Source organism: Engraulis encrasicolus, chromosome 18 (genome assembly GCF_034702125.1).
Source record: "Engraulis encrasicolus isolate BLACKSEA-1 chromosome 18, IST_EnEncr_1.0, whole genome shotgun sequence".
NCBI classification, from domain to species: Eukaryota; Metazoa; Chordata; class Actinopteri; order Clupeiformes; family Engraulidae; genus Engraulis; species Engraulis encrasicolus.
This window is the reverse complement of record NC_085874.1, coordinates 42,491,255-42,509,290: the sequence shown is the minus strand read 5'-3', so window position 1 is coordinate 42,509,290 and position 18,036 is coordinate 42,491,255. Positions and strand designations below refer to the sequence as shown.

Below are 18,036 nucleotides of genomic sequence, written 5' to 3'. Positions count from 1 at the left end.
AGAATCAGACAATTTGTTTGTTAATTATGAATTAAATATATTTTAAATACAATTTCCAGTATTTTTTTAATATGAACCTGTCAGTAGAAATATTTGCAAATTTATTTCTAATTTGTCCCCTGTTCCAAACTGTATTTAAAAATTGTTTAATGGTGAAAACATTCCAAATGAACTTGAAATTACTTTAAACACACCCTATCTGGATTTTGTCGATCCTGAATGCAAAAAACAATTTATTTGAATTTAATCAAGTCTTTAGTTGGAATAAAGGTTTCACTCAACCAGCCATTTTAACAAAAATTAAATATTGATTATGTGTACATGTGCATTGCAAATCTTGTAGCAGCCCACAGCTACTCATAATGATAGAGGGTGATTTCGAAATAATACATGGTCTTACTCATGTATAGGTATACGTATACGTATGTTGTGAAAACTCATCACATTTAGTGAAATCTCATCTTTTCACACATTTATGTTGTAGCCATTGTACCATTTCAAATGTCATATTGCCCTTTTTAATCAAATCAGAGACCAATGTCAGTACTTTTAAATGGGTCTTATTTCGCTATTGTTATTTTATTTAATAAAAATGAGCATTGGTGGCAGTGGTAAATAGTTTGCTATTGATGTGGCCAATTTCAATTTAGTGAAGTGGAAAGTTAAAATGTTAAAGTTACGTGTATGCCAAACAATAATTTTAAATGTTGTAGATATACAATAAATGAATGTAGATATACAATATATAAAATGTATAAACTATTGTTTAGTTTATCATCGTTACATCATATTCTGACTCTTACAAAATGTTTATCTGTTGTTTTATCTGTTATTGATGTGGAGCGTAAGAGGAATCGGGACATTTTAGATTTTGTCTTTAAAATAAAGAGACTTTATCTTTTTTGTGCACATATTTTTTCTTCCCTACCTTAGTCTATGGGCTTTCTTTCTCTTACTCATTCCATTCCCCTCACCCAGTCTCGCCCATTTGAGGGTTTCTACAGAGATACCTCACAAATCTTACAGACATTTCCTCATTCATACTTTCAAATTAGTGTGTGTGTGTGTGTGTGTGTGTGTGTGTGTGTGTGTGTGTGTGTGTGTGTGTGTGTGTGTGTGTGTGTGTGTGTGTGTGTGTGTGTGTGTGTTTGACTTGTTGAAAGTCACATCAAGAAGGTGTGGTTCATTCACCTTCAGGGACAGCCACCGTCTTCCATGACTTTACAGTTGTTTGGTCAGATCAACCGAAAGCTATGATGTTTTAACTGCTGGTGAATCTGATTGGTTGCTGTGGTTGACTGGAATGACATCACTGGGGTGTGACTAAGAGAGGCCCCTCGGTTGGCTCTTGTGTGCGAGAGTGTGTGAGCTTGACAGGAACAAGACAGGAAAACACGAGTCAAGATCCAGAAGGAATGTCTCCTGAATGATGCCTTCTGAATTGCCTATTGTAGCATTGTAGCATAACTGTTGTTGTGCCATGTGTAACACGAACCACCTCTGAACTAACTAGTTAATGTGTCACCCAACAAAGCAACTTTCTGTGGACCGTCTCGTTGTTACAATTAAGTAAGTAAGTTACAATTACTTTTGTAAGCATCTTGTTTCAACTATAGTTCATTCACTCTATCCCGCAATGGTGAGGAATCCTGGTTCCGGACCGTGATCCGGATCACCATCAAAATTGAATCACTCGTTCCTTTTGTCAACTCCACAAAGTTTCATCCATTTTAATCCTGCTGACAGACAAACAAACAAAAAGACAAACAAACAGACAGATAAACCAACACGACCAAAAACTTAACCTCCTTGGCGGAGGTAATAATAATAGCATATTGACTCTTGCTTCACATGGTAAGGTTTGTGTTGGTAGAAAACTGTTATTTTTCTGAATGTAAAAGAAATCAATTTCTGTGTAAGCTAGTAATTGAAACATGGAATTAGTTTAATTATTTAAACATAACAAGGGGTTTTCTCTTTATAATGTATAATTGGAATACGATTCAAGTGCTGATAAAAAGCTATTGATCTGGCATGTTTTTTGGATCATCCTTCATTTTACGGCTTCTGGCGACTATAATGTACTGTGTAACAAAGTGTGTAGCAATAATATGTTACCTCTGGATATGTAAAAAAAAAATAGAACAGTGAAATGAACAGGATTTAAAAAAAAACATTTTATGTGAGCATCATGTTACATTACATTACATTACATTGCATTTCGCAGACGCTTTATAACCAAAGCGACTTTCAAAAGAGGACATAATCAAGCCAACATCACAAGCAAATACAAACTGCACAGGAGATATACAGAACAACAAGTGCAATTGCAAAGAGGGGTTAGTTTTTTTTTTTTTTTTTTTTAATAAAGAGTAAATAACGAGTACACACAGACACACAAACACACACTCACAAACTAAACTAAACTAAACATCATGTCAGGAGTCTGCCCTGGGTCAAGGCCAGTTTAAGCATTAGTCTAGTAGATTCTCTCGAAAGAGGAATGTCTTTAGTTGTTTCTTGAAGGCTGCGAGAGATGTTTCCCTCTGCTAACCAATGCATACCACCTACACACACTCTCACACATGTGTAGGAAAAACATTACCTTCAACCAAGCTACATTTCATCTATAGTTTGAAATATGAAATATTTTCTCCAGTCAATATAGCACTGCAAAACAGTACCAGATACACCGTGTGTGTGTGCATAGGTGTGCACAGATAAGGATCAGGTGGTGCCCTACTGGACAAAACAAAGGTTTTGTCCCAATTTCATGGGACATGTTAACATGATAATCTACAAATCCTTCACGATAAAAAGCATGTCACAATATATTATATAATAGCCCCTGGTGAAGCAACCCAAAGCCCCACCTGTCCCTAACCACCGCTAGCACCTGCCCCACAAAATGTCTGTGCACGGCCGTGTGTGTGTGTGTGTGTGTGTGTGTGTGTGTGTGTGTGTGTGTGTGTGTGTGTGTGTGTGTGTGTGTGTGTGTGTGTGTGTGTGTGTGTGTGTGTGTGTGTGTGTGTGTGTGTGTGTGTGTGTGTGTGTGTGTGTATGTGTGTGTGTGTGTGTGTGTGTGTGTGTGTTTGTAAGATGGTGCTTGTATGTGTCCCAACAAGCTTTACTGTATATTGCCAGTGGTGCTATCATCTCCTGTATGTGCTGTATGGGCTTCCATCACAGTCAATCAGTGTTTTAGGGGCAGTGATCTCCACGTTATCTCCTTCATGTCTCACACCCCAACTCTTACATGTTCACCCTACTTAAGTCCTGCAGACGTCTCAGAACCATTCAGGCCAGAACAGAAAGAATGAGGAAAAGTTTTTACCCCCAGGCAGTGCGACTGCTGAACAGTGACTTTTTTACATAATAATTTTCTTTGTTTTTTTCTTTAACTTATTTCTCCCCTTTTATTTCCTTTTTTACTTTAATTCTTAAGATGCAGAGCTGATGACCCCATTTCATTTCACTACAATACCATGTATGTGACAAATAAAATTACTTGAACTTGAACTTGAACTTCATGGTTGTTCAATTAGATTTTTTCCTAATTACTTTTCCACTTCTATGTTGTTATTGGGCAGACTATATCATCGGACTGTATCGCGATATGTCAATACATTTCCATTATTATTTACACCCCTAGTGCGTGCTCAACAGTCTGTGTGCGAGGCCAGTCCTGTCCAAAATCCCTCCACAGCGCATGTTTTAAAAAAAATGCATGCTGAATAGCGTAAAATGTAATTAAATGTTAGTCTCTCCTTGTTGTTTTGTCGCTCACATTGGCTGATGCAAATCTTACTAACGTACTGGTTGTGATGGGGTAAATTTGCACGATTCGCTGTTCAGAGGTTTGTGTTCAGTATATGAACAGCGTTTGTAATGAACTGACGGATTCTGTGGCACATGCCTGCGGAACTCGAGGGTGAGAGCTCAAGTTTTTTTCTTCTTCTTGCTGGTATCTGGCATACAATCCAAGAGTAAGACAAGTAGCTTCATGAGCCAGATCCTCTCTACTTCCAGCTAGCCAGTGGTGTAGGACCAGTGATGCTAACATCAGATATTCAATATGGTAGGCCATGATAAAGCATAGGTCTCGTCACCAATGTAAAGGAGTGGGATCAAGTCCGTTTTCCTCAGGGGGCGTGATCCTCTTGCCTGGTCCTGACCATCCCATAATACTACCATTTCATTTCGTATTTATGGTCTGGCATTTGTTTGCTCTGAAGCGATTGTAGGAATCAGGAAGTTTGCACCCAGTTGTGGTTTGAAGTTATTGGACACCTCTCACCCAATTGCTGGCAGTTACTCAACAACAACATAGCGCAGACCAATGGCTCTGGCGCAGATGTGTACGTCATTGTCACAAGCGTCCTCCCCCTTTCGCCCCCACGTGGGGGGCGTATTCGCTTATTGGCTGTTTTCTGTGGGGGCGTTGCGATCAAAATTCTACTACTCCAGGCACTCCACAGAGAAGCACGGCCAGATTACAGTAGATTTAGCCAATCCTTTGGCGGAGGTACGTAGGATGGCTCTCGAGGCTAATGATCCTCTCCTTCTTCTTCTTTTTCTGTGGCGTTCAGTGGCGGCTTGCTTACGATGTGCAGCACCGCCACCCACAGCGCTAATGGAACTCCATTCATTCTCAACCCTCGTAAAGGGTCTCCTAAAGGGGCACGTTCATGTTGCACGGATCTCAGAAAAGTACACCAATGAATACACGAGTTTACCGTTTGTAAACAATCCCTGGCTGCGCACCCCTGGCTGCACACTTGTCGACCTCTGATTGTTGGAAACTGCTGTCACTCAAAAAATGAGCTTACGTGGTTGGCTGCTTAGCACTTTGCCCCTCCTGGCAGAGCGAATATTTGTAAACGGGAAACCTATGTATAGCCTTAACCTTATCAGGTAAAGTCAGGGGTAAGTGGTTAGGGCGTCAGACTTGTATCCCATAGGTTGCCAGTTTGACTCCCGACCCACCAGGTTGGTGGGGGGAGTGATTAACCAGTGCTCTCCTCCATGACTGAGGTACAGTGAGCATGGTACCGTCCCACCACACTGCTCCCTTGGGGCGCCATTGGGTGCTGTCCCCTTGCATGGTTGAGGCATAAATGCAATTTCGTTGTGTGATGTGTGCAGTGAACACTCGTGTGCTCAGCTGTGGAGTGCTGTATCACAATGACAATGGGAGTTGGAGTTTCCCAGTTGGGCTTTCACTTCACTTCACTTATCAATCGCCTCTACTATGGGCAGCAATGGCTCAATGGTTAGAGCGATGGTGTCTAGATCAGAAGGTTGCAGGTTCAAATCCCACCCTTACCAGCACCTTCATCTATGGCTGTAGTGCCCTTGAGCAAGGCACCTAACCCCACATTGCTCCAGGGCCTGTAACCAATACCCTGAACCCAAATAAATGTAAGTTGCTTTGGATACAAGCGTCAGCTAAGTGTAATGTAATGTAATAACATCTTCACGTGTGTGTGTTTCCCCTCCTATAGAGCAAGCTGGTGATGGAGGGTTTCCGCAGCCTGCGCGAGGGGGAGGCGGTAGAGTTCTCCTTCCAGCGCTCAAGTAAGGGCCTGGAGGCGCTGCGGGTGACGGGGCCCCGGGGGGGGCCCTGCTCCGGGAGCGAGCGCCGGCCCAAAGGCAAAGCCCCACCCCTCAAACGCAAACCAAAGGGAGACCGGTGAGTGACTACTGTGTTTCTGTGTGTGTGTGTGTGTGTTTGTGTGGGGAGAGAAAGAGCGAGAGAAAGCTTGACCATGTGAATCTGTTCTGTGTGTGTCTTTCGGGTGGTTGGACTAGTGAGAGTGTATTTTGTGGGTGTTGAACTAATGAGTAAGGGGCAGGAGATGCTGGGGTTGGACTCATGGAGGTAGTATGTAGAACTGTAGAGGGCGAATAAGTCTCACCTCCAATCATTTCAATGGGAAATGCTAGGCTAGTGAATTCAGCCAAAATTGAACACATTTTTCAGCTTCAAAGATGGAGTCGTTTCCGCCGACAGTTTACTCAGCCAATTACGTGCCACGTTATTGTCTGACCTACGGTTAATCAGAAAGCTATATGGAAGACATTGGATGCATGGAGGTGCCCAACCACAGACCTGCAAAGGTTGCGCACCCACCAATCATCATGAGCGAAGTGGATGTCGGAAATGCGAAAATGGTGACTTGCTAATCGGCGAAGCTAGCCAGCCAAATCCTGCCCCCTGGTTGGACCAATGAGTTAGGGGCAGGAGATGCTGGGGTTGGATGAGGTTGGTGTGTGTGAAAGGATTTACATTTCTGTAAACATTCAGTTTAACTTAAACTGGGGGCAGTTTGTGATACAGTTCAGTTGGTGACAGGACAGGTAGGTGCTTAGCTTAGCCGAGGCTACATGTGAGATGTACTGTACACTGGGCTCTAAATTAACACCAGCCAACCAGGAAATGCTGGTGAAATTTCATTTTGGCTGGTAGAATAGACCAACTTACTAGCCACTTTGATCCATTATTGGGTTGACTGGTTTTTGACTGGTGATGAAAAAAGTTACTTTAGAGCCCTGACTGTACACAGTTACTGTGATAAAGGCCTTGTGAAATGCCGGTTTTATAACACTGTGGCTCAGTGTCATGTGGCTTCTTCCCAGGTAATTATGCTAATAACCGTACCGTGCGATTGTGATGTAAAACGGCATCTCTTCAAAAGCACCTGATGCATTAATGCCTTCCAGCGCCATTTCGCATTCATTGTGCATCGCTTAGTTAAGCACATCTGTTCATCTGTTTCATGCAGAGAGAAAACGCTCTACTATAACCCCACACCTGGCTATACATAATTGTCTACTGCCTTTTACACACAGTACATATATAATGTATGCTACAGTGCATGGATGTGTTCCTAGTATAAAACTGGTTCCCTCTTAAACATCACCCATGACATCAGAATGAAGTCCAGTTGGAGTGCTTCCTGGAACTGTCTAGTTTTTTAAGATGGTGCTCTTTGGTGACAGGCTTGGTTGATTTCAAAAAAGTTTTAGAAATACCAAGGCACTCATCTTCTTTGTAATTAAAATGCCTTTATTTTGTTGGGCATAGCATGATTAAAATAATTTGACGCGTTTCGGCATGAAGCCTTCGTCAGGAAGTGACTTACCCATGACATATTAGCATCTGTGCACTAAACCAGTGGTTCTTAACCTGGGGTGCGGGCACCCCCTGTGAGTGCACCAGAGATTCTAGGGGGTGCGCAGAATTTTGTTTTTCTTATCTTGAGGTTGTGACCAAAATTCTGCAAGCAAACATTATAATTAGACCAAATCAAAGAAACTTGTTTTGGAACATGTTTTGGTCTCAGTGTTAAGTCTGTTAAGGTATTGATTAATATCTCAAGCAAAAATCATTGTATTAACCACTTAAATATATTTTTAATGCTTATACACATGTTGACCTTTGGATAGGGGGTGCACAGCTTGTCTTGGGCACAGGTAAGGGGGTGCATAGAGAAAAAAGGTTAAGAACCACTGCACTAAACAACTTCCCATAATTGATGAAGCATATTTTATACATTTCCACTAGACTTCCTCTGCAATATAAATGTTAAGCTTACAGTATGTACTATATCATCTGTTGGTGGTTCTGGGGCAAGTGTATAGCATCAGATTTCCTATTCGGAATACATTTCCTTCAGGATTAATAAATGTTACTCTACTCTAATATTGAAACAACACTGAGCAGAGTTACATGCGAGGATTATTTCGATTTGAAATAGAATGATGGCAGTATTTTGGTTTGCGCACAAGTTGAATGAAGTCAAGTCCAGTCAACTCAGCTTTTATTGTCACTTTCATCATATGCACAAGACATACAAGGACAAATGAAATTACGTTTTCCCTCTATACCATGCCAGGACAAGACATATACAAAACTGACATTTTTCAGACTGACATAAAGTGCAAGACAGGACAGGTCACAGTGATGGACTGTTAACAATGGACAACAATAATACAGTACAAATGAACATTTAACATTAATATTCAGCACTATTCATGTGAATATGCCCATGTTCCGGTTCCAGAATATGCCCATGTTCCGGTTTTGGACCAATAAGGCAATATTGATCTTCTTCAAACCATACATAACTCCGTGCTTCGCTCAATGAGAAGTGTGTGCCTAGTGCCTTACTAGTGCCTTCAATACATCCCCACAGATTAATGAGGTCATCCCTATGTTCCCCGGGTCCTATGTTCCCCTCTACCGGGGAACATAGGACCCTTTTTTCAAAAAAGGGTTCTATGTTCCCCACTGCTTCAAAGTAGACTGCTGCCGCATGGCAAAGCACAGGTTGTTGTTGCACCTCTGACAGATTAAGTTTAGGGATAGTTTTGGTCAGGGCACAAATTAACAACTCAGAAACATTGTATTTCTAACAGGTTAGGTTTAGGGATGGTTTTGGGAAGGGCACAATTTGAAAACTTGGAAACATACAATGCGGGGAACATAGAACCCTTTTTTTTAGAAAAAGGGTCCTATGTTCCCCGCTGCTTCAAAGTAGACTGCTGCCGCATGGCAAAGCACAGGTTGTTGTTGCACCTCTGACAGGTTAGGTTTAGGGATAGTTTTGGTCAGGGCATAAATTCAAAACTCAGAAACATTGCATTTCTAACAGGTTGACGCTCTGCTTCTCCAGATTTGTCTATTGTACATGTTCAGTCTGCTAAAGAAGGTAGAGCACATCCAGAATTGTCCTTTCATCCAGTTACAGTGTGATGAAACACTGAAGAGATTAAAAAAAAAAAAAAAGTTGAATAAAATTGGTTTTACTCCTACACAGTCCAAAATAAAATAAATTGAAACCAGGTTAGCCACAGGGTCTAGAAAGTAAAAAGAAAACTTTAACGTTCATGTCCCAAATTGTAGCCCCAAAAAGGTCTAAAATGTGTTCTCCGCAAAGGTTTTCGATTTATTGGTTAAAAACAAGGCCTTGTTTTTAATATGTCCATGTAGCACCTGTCATATTAATAAATACATTTTAATTTGGAGTGCCTTAGTCAGAGAATTTATTCTCATTTTTTGAACCTGGAAGTACTATACCTTGGACGAGCACCCAAACCCAAGAAGCCAACAAACTATCTGGATAAGAGCACGCCATACTCCACAAACTGAAGGTTTTCGATTTCTTTTGCATATTTTTTTCAAATGACCTGCATTGAAAGTGGAAACTGAAACGGCCATGCAGTCATTGGAAAATCTCATCGACCTACCTTCTCTCTCCTTGTGACTTCTGCTCACTGCTCTCCTCTGTCTAAATCAGTGTTTTTCAACCTTTTTTTTGAGCCAAGGCACAACTTTTTGTAGGACATAATGCCAAGGCACACCACCATTTGTAAATGTTCACTGAAATAAAACCCAATTCCCTATATTAACAATGTACAGTCATTCTCTAATTTTCCACGGCACACCAGATGATCTCTCATGGCCAGTATTGCCAGATACTGAGTTTCCCGCCCAATTTGGCTGCTTTGGATGGCCGTGTGCGGGTAAAAATGGCATTTAGCAGAAAAACCCGCCCAATTTTTGCCATAGAAATCAATAGAATTCGGCGGGATTTTGTGCTTCTAGGCGGGTTTTGAGCCTTTTTTGGGCTGGAAATCATCAGCCTCATCTGGCAACCCTGCTCATGGCACACTAGTGTTCCCCGGTACAGTGGTTGAAAAAGCCTGGGCTAAATTTGCAAATGGGCTGCCTCTGTGTGTATGTGTGTGAGTCCAGTCCGCTGTACTGAATGTGTTAAATTGAAGGTTTGGTGCCTCAGAGGACGTGCACAGCAGGTGGATGGGAGTCTATTTAAAACCCAGCAGCTCCTCTCCCTTACGCATACGCATACGCACTCACTTATCACATCACATACTACACACACACACAAACACACACACACGCACACACACACGCACACACACACACACACACACACGCACACACACACACACACACACACACACACACACACACACACACACACACACACACACACACACACACACACATACACTAACACACACACACGCGCGCGCGCGCACGCACACACACACACACACACACACACACACACACACACACACACACACACACACACACACACACACACACACACACACACACACACACACACACACTCACTTATCACATCACATACTACAGAGCCCCTTGGAAGCAGCCTGCAAATTATACACCTCGCCATGATGTCCTGATTAAGGTGATGCGGGTGTTGATGGCTAGGTGTGTGTGTGTGTGTGTGGGTGTGTGTGTTGATGGCTAGGTGTATGTATGTGTGTGTGTGTGTGTGTTGATGGCTGTGTGTGTGTGTGTGTGTGTGTGTGTGTGTGTGTGTGTGTGTGTGTGTGTGTGTGTGTGTGTGTGTGTGTGTGTGTGTGTGTGTGTGTGTGTGCATACAATAACTGTAGATTATGTACGTATGTATGTTCTTTGAAAAGATATTTTGAAGCCTGGCGCGTGCAATTGTGTGTGCGTGTTTGAGTATATGCATACTATAGTCAGTGCAAAAGACTGTTGGTTAGTTTGCATGTGTTTGGATGCTGTGCATGTTGCTGTTTGGTTTGCATGTGTTTGGATGCTGTGCATGTTGCTGGTTGGTTTGCACGTGTTTGGATTAGGGCTGCACGATTATGGAAAAAATCATAATCACGATTATTTTGGTCAAAATCATAATCACGATTATTACAGTTTTTTTCAATTGCTAACAAGCTTTTGTCCAATCCTCAGCGACATTTGCAAAACTCTTAACACAGTTAACACAGCAAGGGCTTTCCATGGCCATGCAGTTGACACATTACATGCCTTTTTCACACAATTAGTAGTCAATGAATGCATTTCTAAAATGCTAACATTTCCTTTACACACAGGATAACCACAACAACAAAACCATGCATCTTTTATGGCTTTATTTTCAAATGCTTACACACAGTTTGTCAAAACTGGACATACGTACAACATTCAAATCCTTATTTCAGTAAAATGTCCTTGCATGACATTAGAGTACAACAGATTATTGATAAAAGTAGAAGAAAACCCTCCAATTTTAGTTGTTTGGTTCTATTGACAGTTTTTGACAACCGTTTTTACAGTAAAAAGTTGTCTCACAATCACAGAATGAAAATGCTTTTGTAACAGTTGGAAAGAACTGTTTGTTTATAAGAAGAATGTCTATAGACCTAACAAAATCTTCATAATTCACGTTCATGTAAAATTACCGAATCATGTTTAGAAATTGTATATATCACTCTGTCAACACATCTGCCAAAATTGGTATAAATTACAGTAAATACAGTAAACGTCTGAAGTCAATGCTGTCCATGAAGTCATGATTTGGAAATGCATGAAAAGGTATTATAGATTCAATAATTTCAGGGCCGGTTCTAGTCCATTTGCCCTTGGGAAGCACCCCCGTTCCTTTTGTGGATTTTCAAAATTCGCATCTGTAAGCATAGTGTCTTCAATTTGATCTAAGATCTACTGTGGTACCTGCATATATACTGAGTGGCCATGAATACCATTGACAGCATTGTCAGTGTAAGGTGTACATTGCTTTATGTATTTTGTGTGACATTCTAATTCTGTGTGAACTTTTAGGCTTTATTCTTTTAGGTCTTGTTTGTGTTTTTATATGTGTATTTGTTTCATGATATTTTGTTCACTGTAAGTAACATTGCAAAACTTTGTTCATACTATAAATAGTATTTCTACTGTACCTCCTGTAGTCAACAGTAAAAAATGCTTCGTACTGGAATCATCTTGAATGTCAACAACACATGAGGTCAGAGTCCTGTTGCCTTTAGAAATTTAGTGCAAACAGTGAATTGCGTGATTTAAATGCATTCAATAGGCTACCTGTAAAACTGAAACATATAAGTCTATGTAGCTTCTGTAATGTTGACAATAGCCAGTGTTTTGAAGTCTTGCGTAATTTGATTGACTCAATGTACCTTGTGAAATGAAAACTTGTTATGAATGTATGTGAATTGAAAAAGTGTTATTGTTTGACAGACGTATTTCATTTTGAGCCATGTTTCTAGTGTTTTGGTAAAGTGAGTTTGTACAGAAAACGATGTGTTCTGTTTTGAAATGAGTACTTTGTGTATATTTAACAGTGTGTGCTTTTGAGAAGAAAATTAACTGTTTGGCCAATTGTGTTTGGTAGGTGGTAGTCTGTGTTAAGAGTTTAGAAAAAGTATCCATAGTATGGGTAAGTGCTTGTTAGCAATTGAAAAAAACTGTAATCACGATTATTGATTTTGCAGATTTTTTGGAAAATACTAACAAGATAATGAATCACCAAGAATGAATTATATACGGGATGAGCAAAATAAAATGACTTTTATTATGTAGAGGCAATAGCATGAAACTTAGGTGGACAGATTTCTGGCCAGAAACACCAGCCTGTCAGTATGTTCTGGCTTCAAGGACGCTCTCAAAGGTAGATCACCATTGCCATGATTAAACCACGATTGAAATCACGACTTCGATTTCACGATTTTATCACGATTTTCGATTATTTTCGATTAATTGTGCAACCCTACTGTGCATGCTGTTGGTTGATTTGCATGTGTCTGGATGCTGTGCATGCTGTTGGTTGGTTTGCATGTCTGGATGCTGTGCATGCTTGTGAAAAGGGAGGAAGTTGCACTACCTGGTCTGAATACTATGAATGTACAGTATGTACACGATGTGTCTATGTACCTACTGTATATCATATTCTGCACAGTTGGTACGCATGCATGCAGTACATCGCCATACATGCCATACACGCTATACACAAACACAAGAGCGCAGGGGTTCCTGTTTCTTATGTAGTAAATAGGCATACTCCTAGAATCTCTGATTTAGGTTTCCTATTTCTCATATCAGCGGTTGTATGCATTTGTAGGCCCTAGGCAAAATATACACATGGGACCCTCTTGGACAGGGCTGGATTAGGATGGCCAGGGGCCCCCTAGGCTACAGGTTGCTGTGCTGCGCACATTTGGGCTTGCATGCCCCAAGGGTTGCACCCAGGGTTCGAATCCGGCGGCTGGGGTCATTTGCCATCCCTACCCCGTCTCTCTCTCCACATTCACTTCCTGTCGCTCTTCACTGTCCTATCTCAAATAAAGGCAAAAACCTCCATAAAAAAATACATTTCAGGGTGTCCGCGGGGTCTAAAAAAGTCTAAAAAAGTCTAATATTACACATTATCCATTTTAGGCCTAAAAAAGTCTAAAATATAGGGATTTTTTGCACTTTGGTCTAAAATTGAGTTTGAGTAATTTAAGACCTACGTTTCAATGCAAAATATCGACAAAGGATTAATGTTTATTTTTGTTTCGCTTTGTTTTTACGTCCTTCTCCACGCCGCAGGTTTTTTCTGTTATTTTGGCAGTTATGGTCTGTGTAGTTCTACATGACATGTTGCTGTGTGAAACGTACAATAATAAAACTACAGATGTGATACGGAAATGTACTGCAGCTCCTCCTCCCCTTCCACCTCGCAGTCTGACTTACCAGCCCACGTTAGTGGTGTCAGAGAGATTTTATTTCTGGTGGTGTTATATGTAGACATTGTTAATATCTATTGTTGTAAAAACGATATTAATGGCGTTGCATTGGCCATACATTAGATAACTAGGCTACTTGACTGTCTTAAACACCTGGAAGAAGTTAACTAATGAGGGAAGTCAGTCACACCACCTCATTGAAAAAGAACGCATTTCTATTTGGAAGGAAAGGTGTAGATTTAAAACAGAAGACAAATGTGACAGTGCAAGACCAGGGAATATGTCAGCACCAGTGTGAATCGTTTCAGGTAAGAAGTGATTTTTAGTTCTTGCGGTGGTGATGGAGTAGGCAGTGTTGGCCGTGGCTTAGCAGTCTAGCGTAGTTGTTAGCCTCAAAGTTGGCGAAGCTTGATTGTGTCTGTGCGAGCGAAAGAGATAGCCACGGTGTGTGTGTGTCTAATCTGAAATTATGAGCGAGTTAACAGTCTAATTCGAATGGAAGTGCCTTTGTTGTAGGCCTATTCTGTTTGATGGCCTGGTATTTTGTTCTGGTTCTGTGGTGGCAATTTGCAAACTGGTGGGCATGTGGGCTGTTACGGTCATGTCCACGCACAAAAGTTTTGTGTGTGCTGTCACATGCACTTCTCATTAGCTCTAGGTCCGTCAATGTTTGAAAGACCTCAGGAGTCAAAGCACATGCAACACAGAATGGATAAGATGCTATGTCGATGGTTGATTGAGTTGTTATAACCCCGTTTTGCGGTTTCTTTGCCTGCAGCTTCTGAATTGATCTCCATTTAGCTTCACGTTATGCTGCTTTAAAAACCGTCTCTGAATATGTTAAGCCTATGTCTAGATCAAACGTGTGCTAGATTTTGAATACCACAGACTTCTATAAGTCAGTGTTGAATACCGTAACCAGCTGCGCATTACACCGACTCTCGCGCCGTGGCAGAATCTTTCTCGCGTCGCGCTCTCTTGAGCTGTCATGCAGGTTACAGCCTCGCTTGCGTGAGACCTCTGGTACAACAACCCCTAAAACGAATAGGAAGGCATGAATCTTTGGATTGAGTGGCAAGGGCTGAGTTGGTCAACATTTCAAACTATTTTGTTATTAGTATTAACTACCATAAGACGTTCTCTTGGACACCTCCAATAGGTGAAACAAATAAACGTCATTTTATGGCAGTAGTGGTGTTAGCTCATGTTCTGTTCTTCTATCTTGGTTAGGTCCTCTTGATATAGCTGTGTTGCTTGCACATATGGCATTCTTATTCTAAACCTCAGTCAGTGCAATGTAAATTGTGAAAGCGAGCATTGCACCTTCTCACTGGTCATTTATGATCAGATCTATTTATGCTTAATATGCACTATTGCATTCATTCAGATGCACAGTTGTGTGTGTGTGTGTGTGTGTGTGTGTGTGTGTGTGTGTGTGTGTGTGTGTGTGTGTGTGTGTGTGTGTGTGGTGTGGTGTGTGTGTGTGTGTGTGTGTGTGTGTGTGTGTGTGTGTGCAGGGCTACTGNCGGCTTTTAACCGGGCCCGGCACTAAATCATCTGAAAGGGCCCCCCTCTCAATAAATACAATACAATTGGGTCCCAATTCTGGGGGCCCTCTTTCTCAGGGCCCGGGTCAACTGTCCCCTTTGTCCCCCCTGTCGGCTTCTGTGTGTTTTGTGTGTGTGTTTTGTGTGTGTGTGTGTGTGTGTGTGTGTGTGTGTGTGTGTGTGTGTGTGTGTGTGTGTGCGCGCGTGTGTCAATTGACCACAATCTGGCTTTATTTCATTTTTTAATACTCCGCGAAGGTCTAAAATTTTGCCCATGATGGTCTAAAAAAGGTCTAAAAAAGTCTAAAATTTCACTTGTTAAAACCTGCAGACACCCTGACATTTGAAAAAAGAAAAAAAAAACCTTGGGCTCTTGAGAAGCCTGCTTGGCTTGGCTTGACAGAAGGTCGTCCTCATCAGTGCTGGCTGCGGCCGTGGCGTGGCGGCGTGTCTCTAAGTGATCATGTGCTCCCGGGCGACCGACAGCATCTCTCAGCGACGCCATTGATTGAGCCAATCACTTCACGCCGGGCGCATGACTGGTTGCCATGGTTACGTGGCCGCCTGATTGCAGAGCCGAGAGGGAGGCCTTTGCACTCCGCCCGCAAGTTGCTGCTCTACATTTAAAAGCTCCATTTATTTCAAATGAAGTACACTGATTATCCACGCCTGAGCAGCGCTGAAAAGATAGGTAGGGAGGAGAGAGAGAGAGAGGGAGAGAGACAGAGAGAGAGAGAGAGAGAGACAGACAGAGAGAGACAGAGGGAGAAAGAAAGAGAGAGAGAGAGACTTAGAGAGGGGGGGCAAGGAAGGGAAGGATGGATGGAGGAATGGTCGAGAAAGGAGAGGAAAGGAAAGAGAGGGGGAGAAGCATAGGACGAGTGCAAGAGTTGAGAGCCTGAGGAAGTCATTATTCTCAGAATTATACTAACAGTCAGTGCCATCAAAAATCAGACCTTTTACGGTATCTGAATCACATTATTTTGCTACTGAAATGTGTCTTCTCTAAGCTGAGCATGGCTGGCACATCGGGGACCAGCGTGGCAGGTGCAAGCTCTTGTAAAGTGTTGAAATGTGGCGCGCACCTGTTCGGCCTGTTCCCCGAAAGGTGCTGCACCTGCAGAGGAAGAGCTAGAGAACAGCAGATGAAGAGCACTTCAGCTCATCACTCTTGGCTCATCATCTTTTTTGATCCTGTAGCCTCTTCGTGCAGATTCACTCATTGCAAAAAAGACAAAACTAAATCATAACAACATGACTGTGACATTACACAGAGAGCCCTAAGTAACAGATTAAGACCATAAGGGTATTACATAGGCTCTGCGGAAAGGGGTTCATTTTAGGGCTGGGCAATATGACGATATATATCGTTATCGTTATATAAAAGTGTATATCGTGACCTTTCTCTTATATCGTTTATATCGTGATAGTAATTTTTATCAATTTTATACAATTGAATATCATTTAATTACATTTCATGTTCTCTCAATACACACTATAAGTTCATGTAACTGTAAAAATAAGAATAAAAAGATCAATTTTAAAGAAAGGTTGTTTTGCAAATAAAGAGAATAACTGAAAACGTATGTAATTGAGCTATATCGTAATATATATCGTTATCGTGATATAAAGTAATCCATATCGTGATATAGTTTTTTTTTCCATATCGCCCAGCCCTAGTTCATTTATCCGTTCAGGTGTCCATAAGAACTCGCTAGGAACTGAAGTAATTGAAAATGTTTGCAGAGGAAGCTGTAATTTGTAAACAACTTCTTCTCTTATTTTTCTTTTCTTTATTTCCGATACCCAATGTTTGGGGCTGATATGGGTTAAAAAAAAAAAAGGTAAAAAAAAAAAATATATATATATGGCAAATATTCCAGGTCTCAAGTTAAAAATAAACATTCCTTTAACATTATCAAATTGAGGTAGAACTTGTAACATTTAAACACCCACTCTAACAATCAAGTAATAATTAAATAAAGTGTCTTGGTGCTTTTAAAAAACCCCAAATGACATAAAATATCAAATATTGCGTATCGGCCAAAACCACACGCGTATCGGCCGATACCGATACACTTAAAATATGCCAATATATATCGGTCTATCCTTACACGTAACCCCTCATTGCTCCATGAACTGCACCCAATACACTGCATCTAAATAACTGTAAGTCGCATTGGATAAAATCATCAGCTACATGTAATGAGGTATAAAAACACCTCTATTATTTTCTGAAGAGATTCTGCTTTTTCTCTTCTTGTTGGAGATCATATCAACAGAGTTTGGTAGCTATTTGCTTGATTCCTCTCTTCCATTGTGCAAGGTGTTTTCCAGATTCGAGATGTAATCAAGGGTGGCAAAATTACCTCAGAAGTGTCTCGTAGGCTACTGTATAAGCAAAGGTGAGACAGTGTCTCACCTTTGCTTACAGTAGCCTACATCAGTGTTTCCCAACCAGGGGTACGTGTACCACTAGGGGTACGCGAGCACACCTCAGGGGGTACGCGGAAAAATGTAATAATAGCAAATTTATTGAGTGTAGTCACATTGGGATAGAGGAACAGAGCATGTGTGAGGGCGAGGGGGTACTCATCATATGACAAAATGGCTTAGGGGGTACGCAGGACAAAAAAGGTTGGGAAACACTGGCCTACATGATGATATAAGCAGCAGTGGAATTAGTGTTGTGCAATATGTAGAGTAGTTCACTTGCTCTGCCAGTGTGAAAAAGATTTGTGTTTCCTTTGAAAACTTTATGGTGCAAAAGCATCTGCAGACAGGATGTGACCTACATGAGGCATCAGCCGTATGTCGATGCAACAAAATGCCAGCTTCTGTGAATCAACATCTTAGTCAGAGATTTCTATTTAGGCTATTAGGGTGTCGCAATCGCCATTTCAGCCCACAAAGAAAAGTAGAAACAGCATTTCATGTGGAAATACACCCT

At 41.3% G+C, this 18,036-nt stretch overlaps 1 protein-coding gene across 1 annotated transcript in view; it reads left to right on the top strand.

Annotated features, from left to right (window-relative positions):
* lin28b (lin-28 homolog B (C. elegans)) overlaps positions 1-18,036 on the top strand; it is a 68,150-nt gene that overhangs the window by 37,822 nt on the left and 12,292 nt on the right. Inside the window, exon 3 of the mRNA XM_063222194.1 lies at positions 5,505-5,692. Coding sequence (XP_063078264.1) covers positions 5,505-5,692 — 188 coding nt within the window. The remainder of the gene's footprint in view (positions 1-5,504; positions 5,693-18,036) is intronic.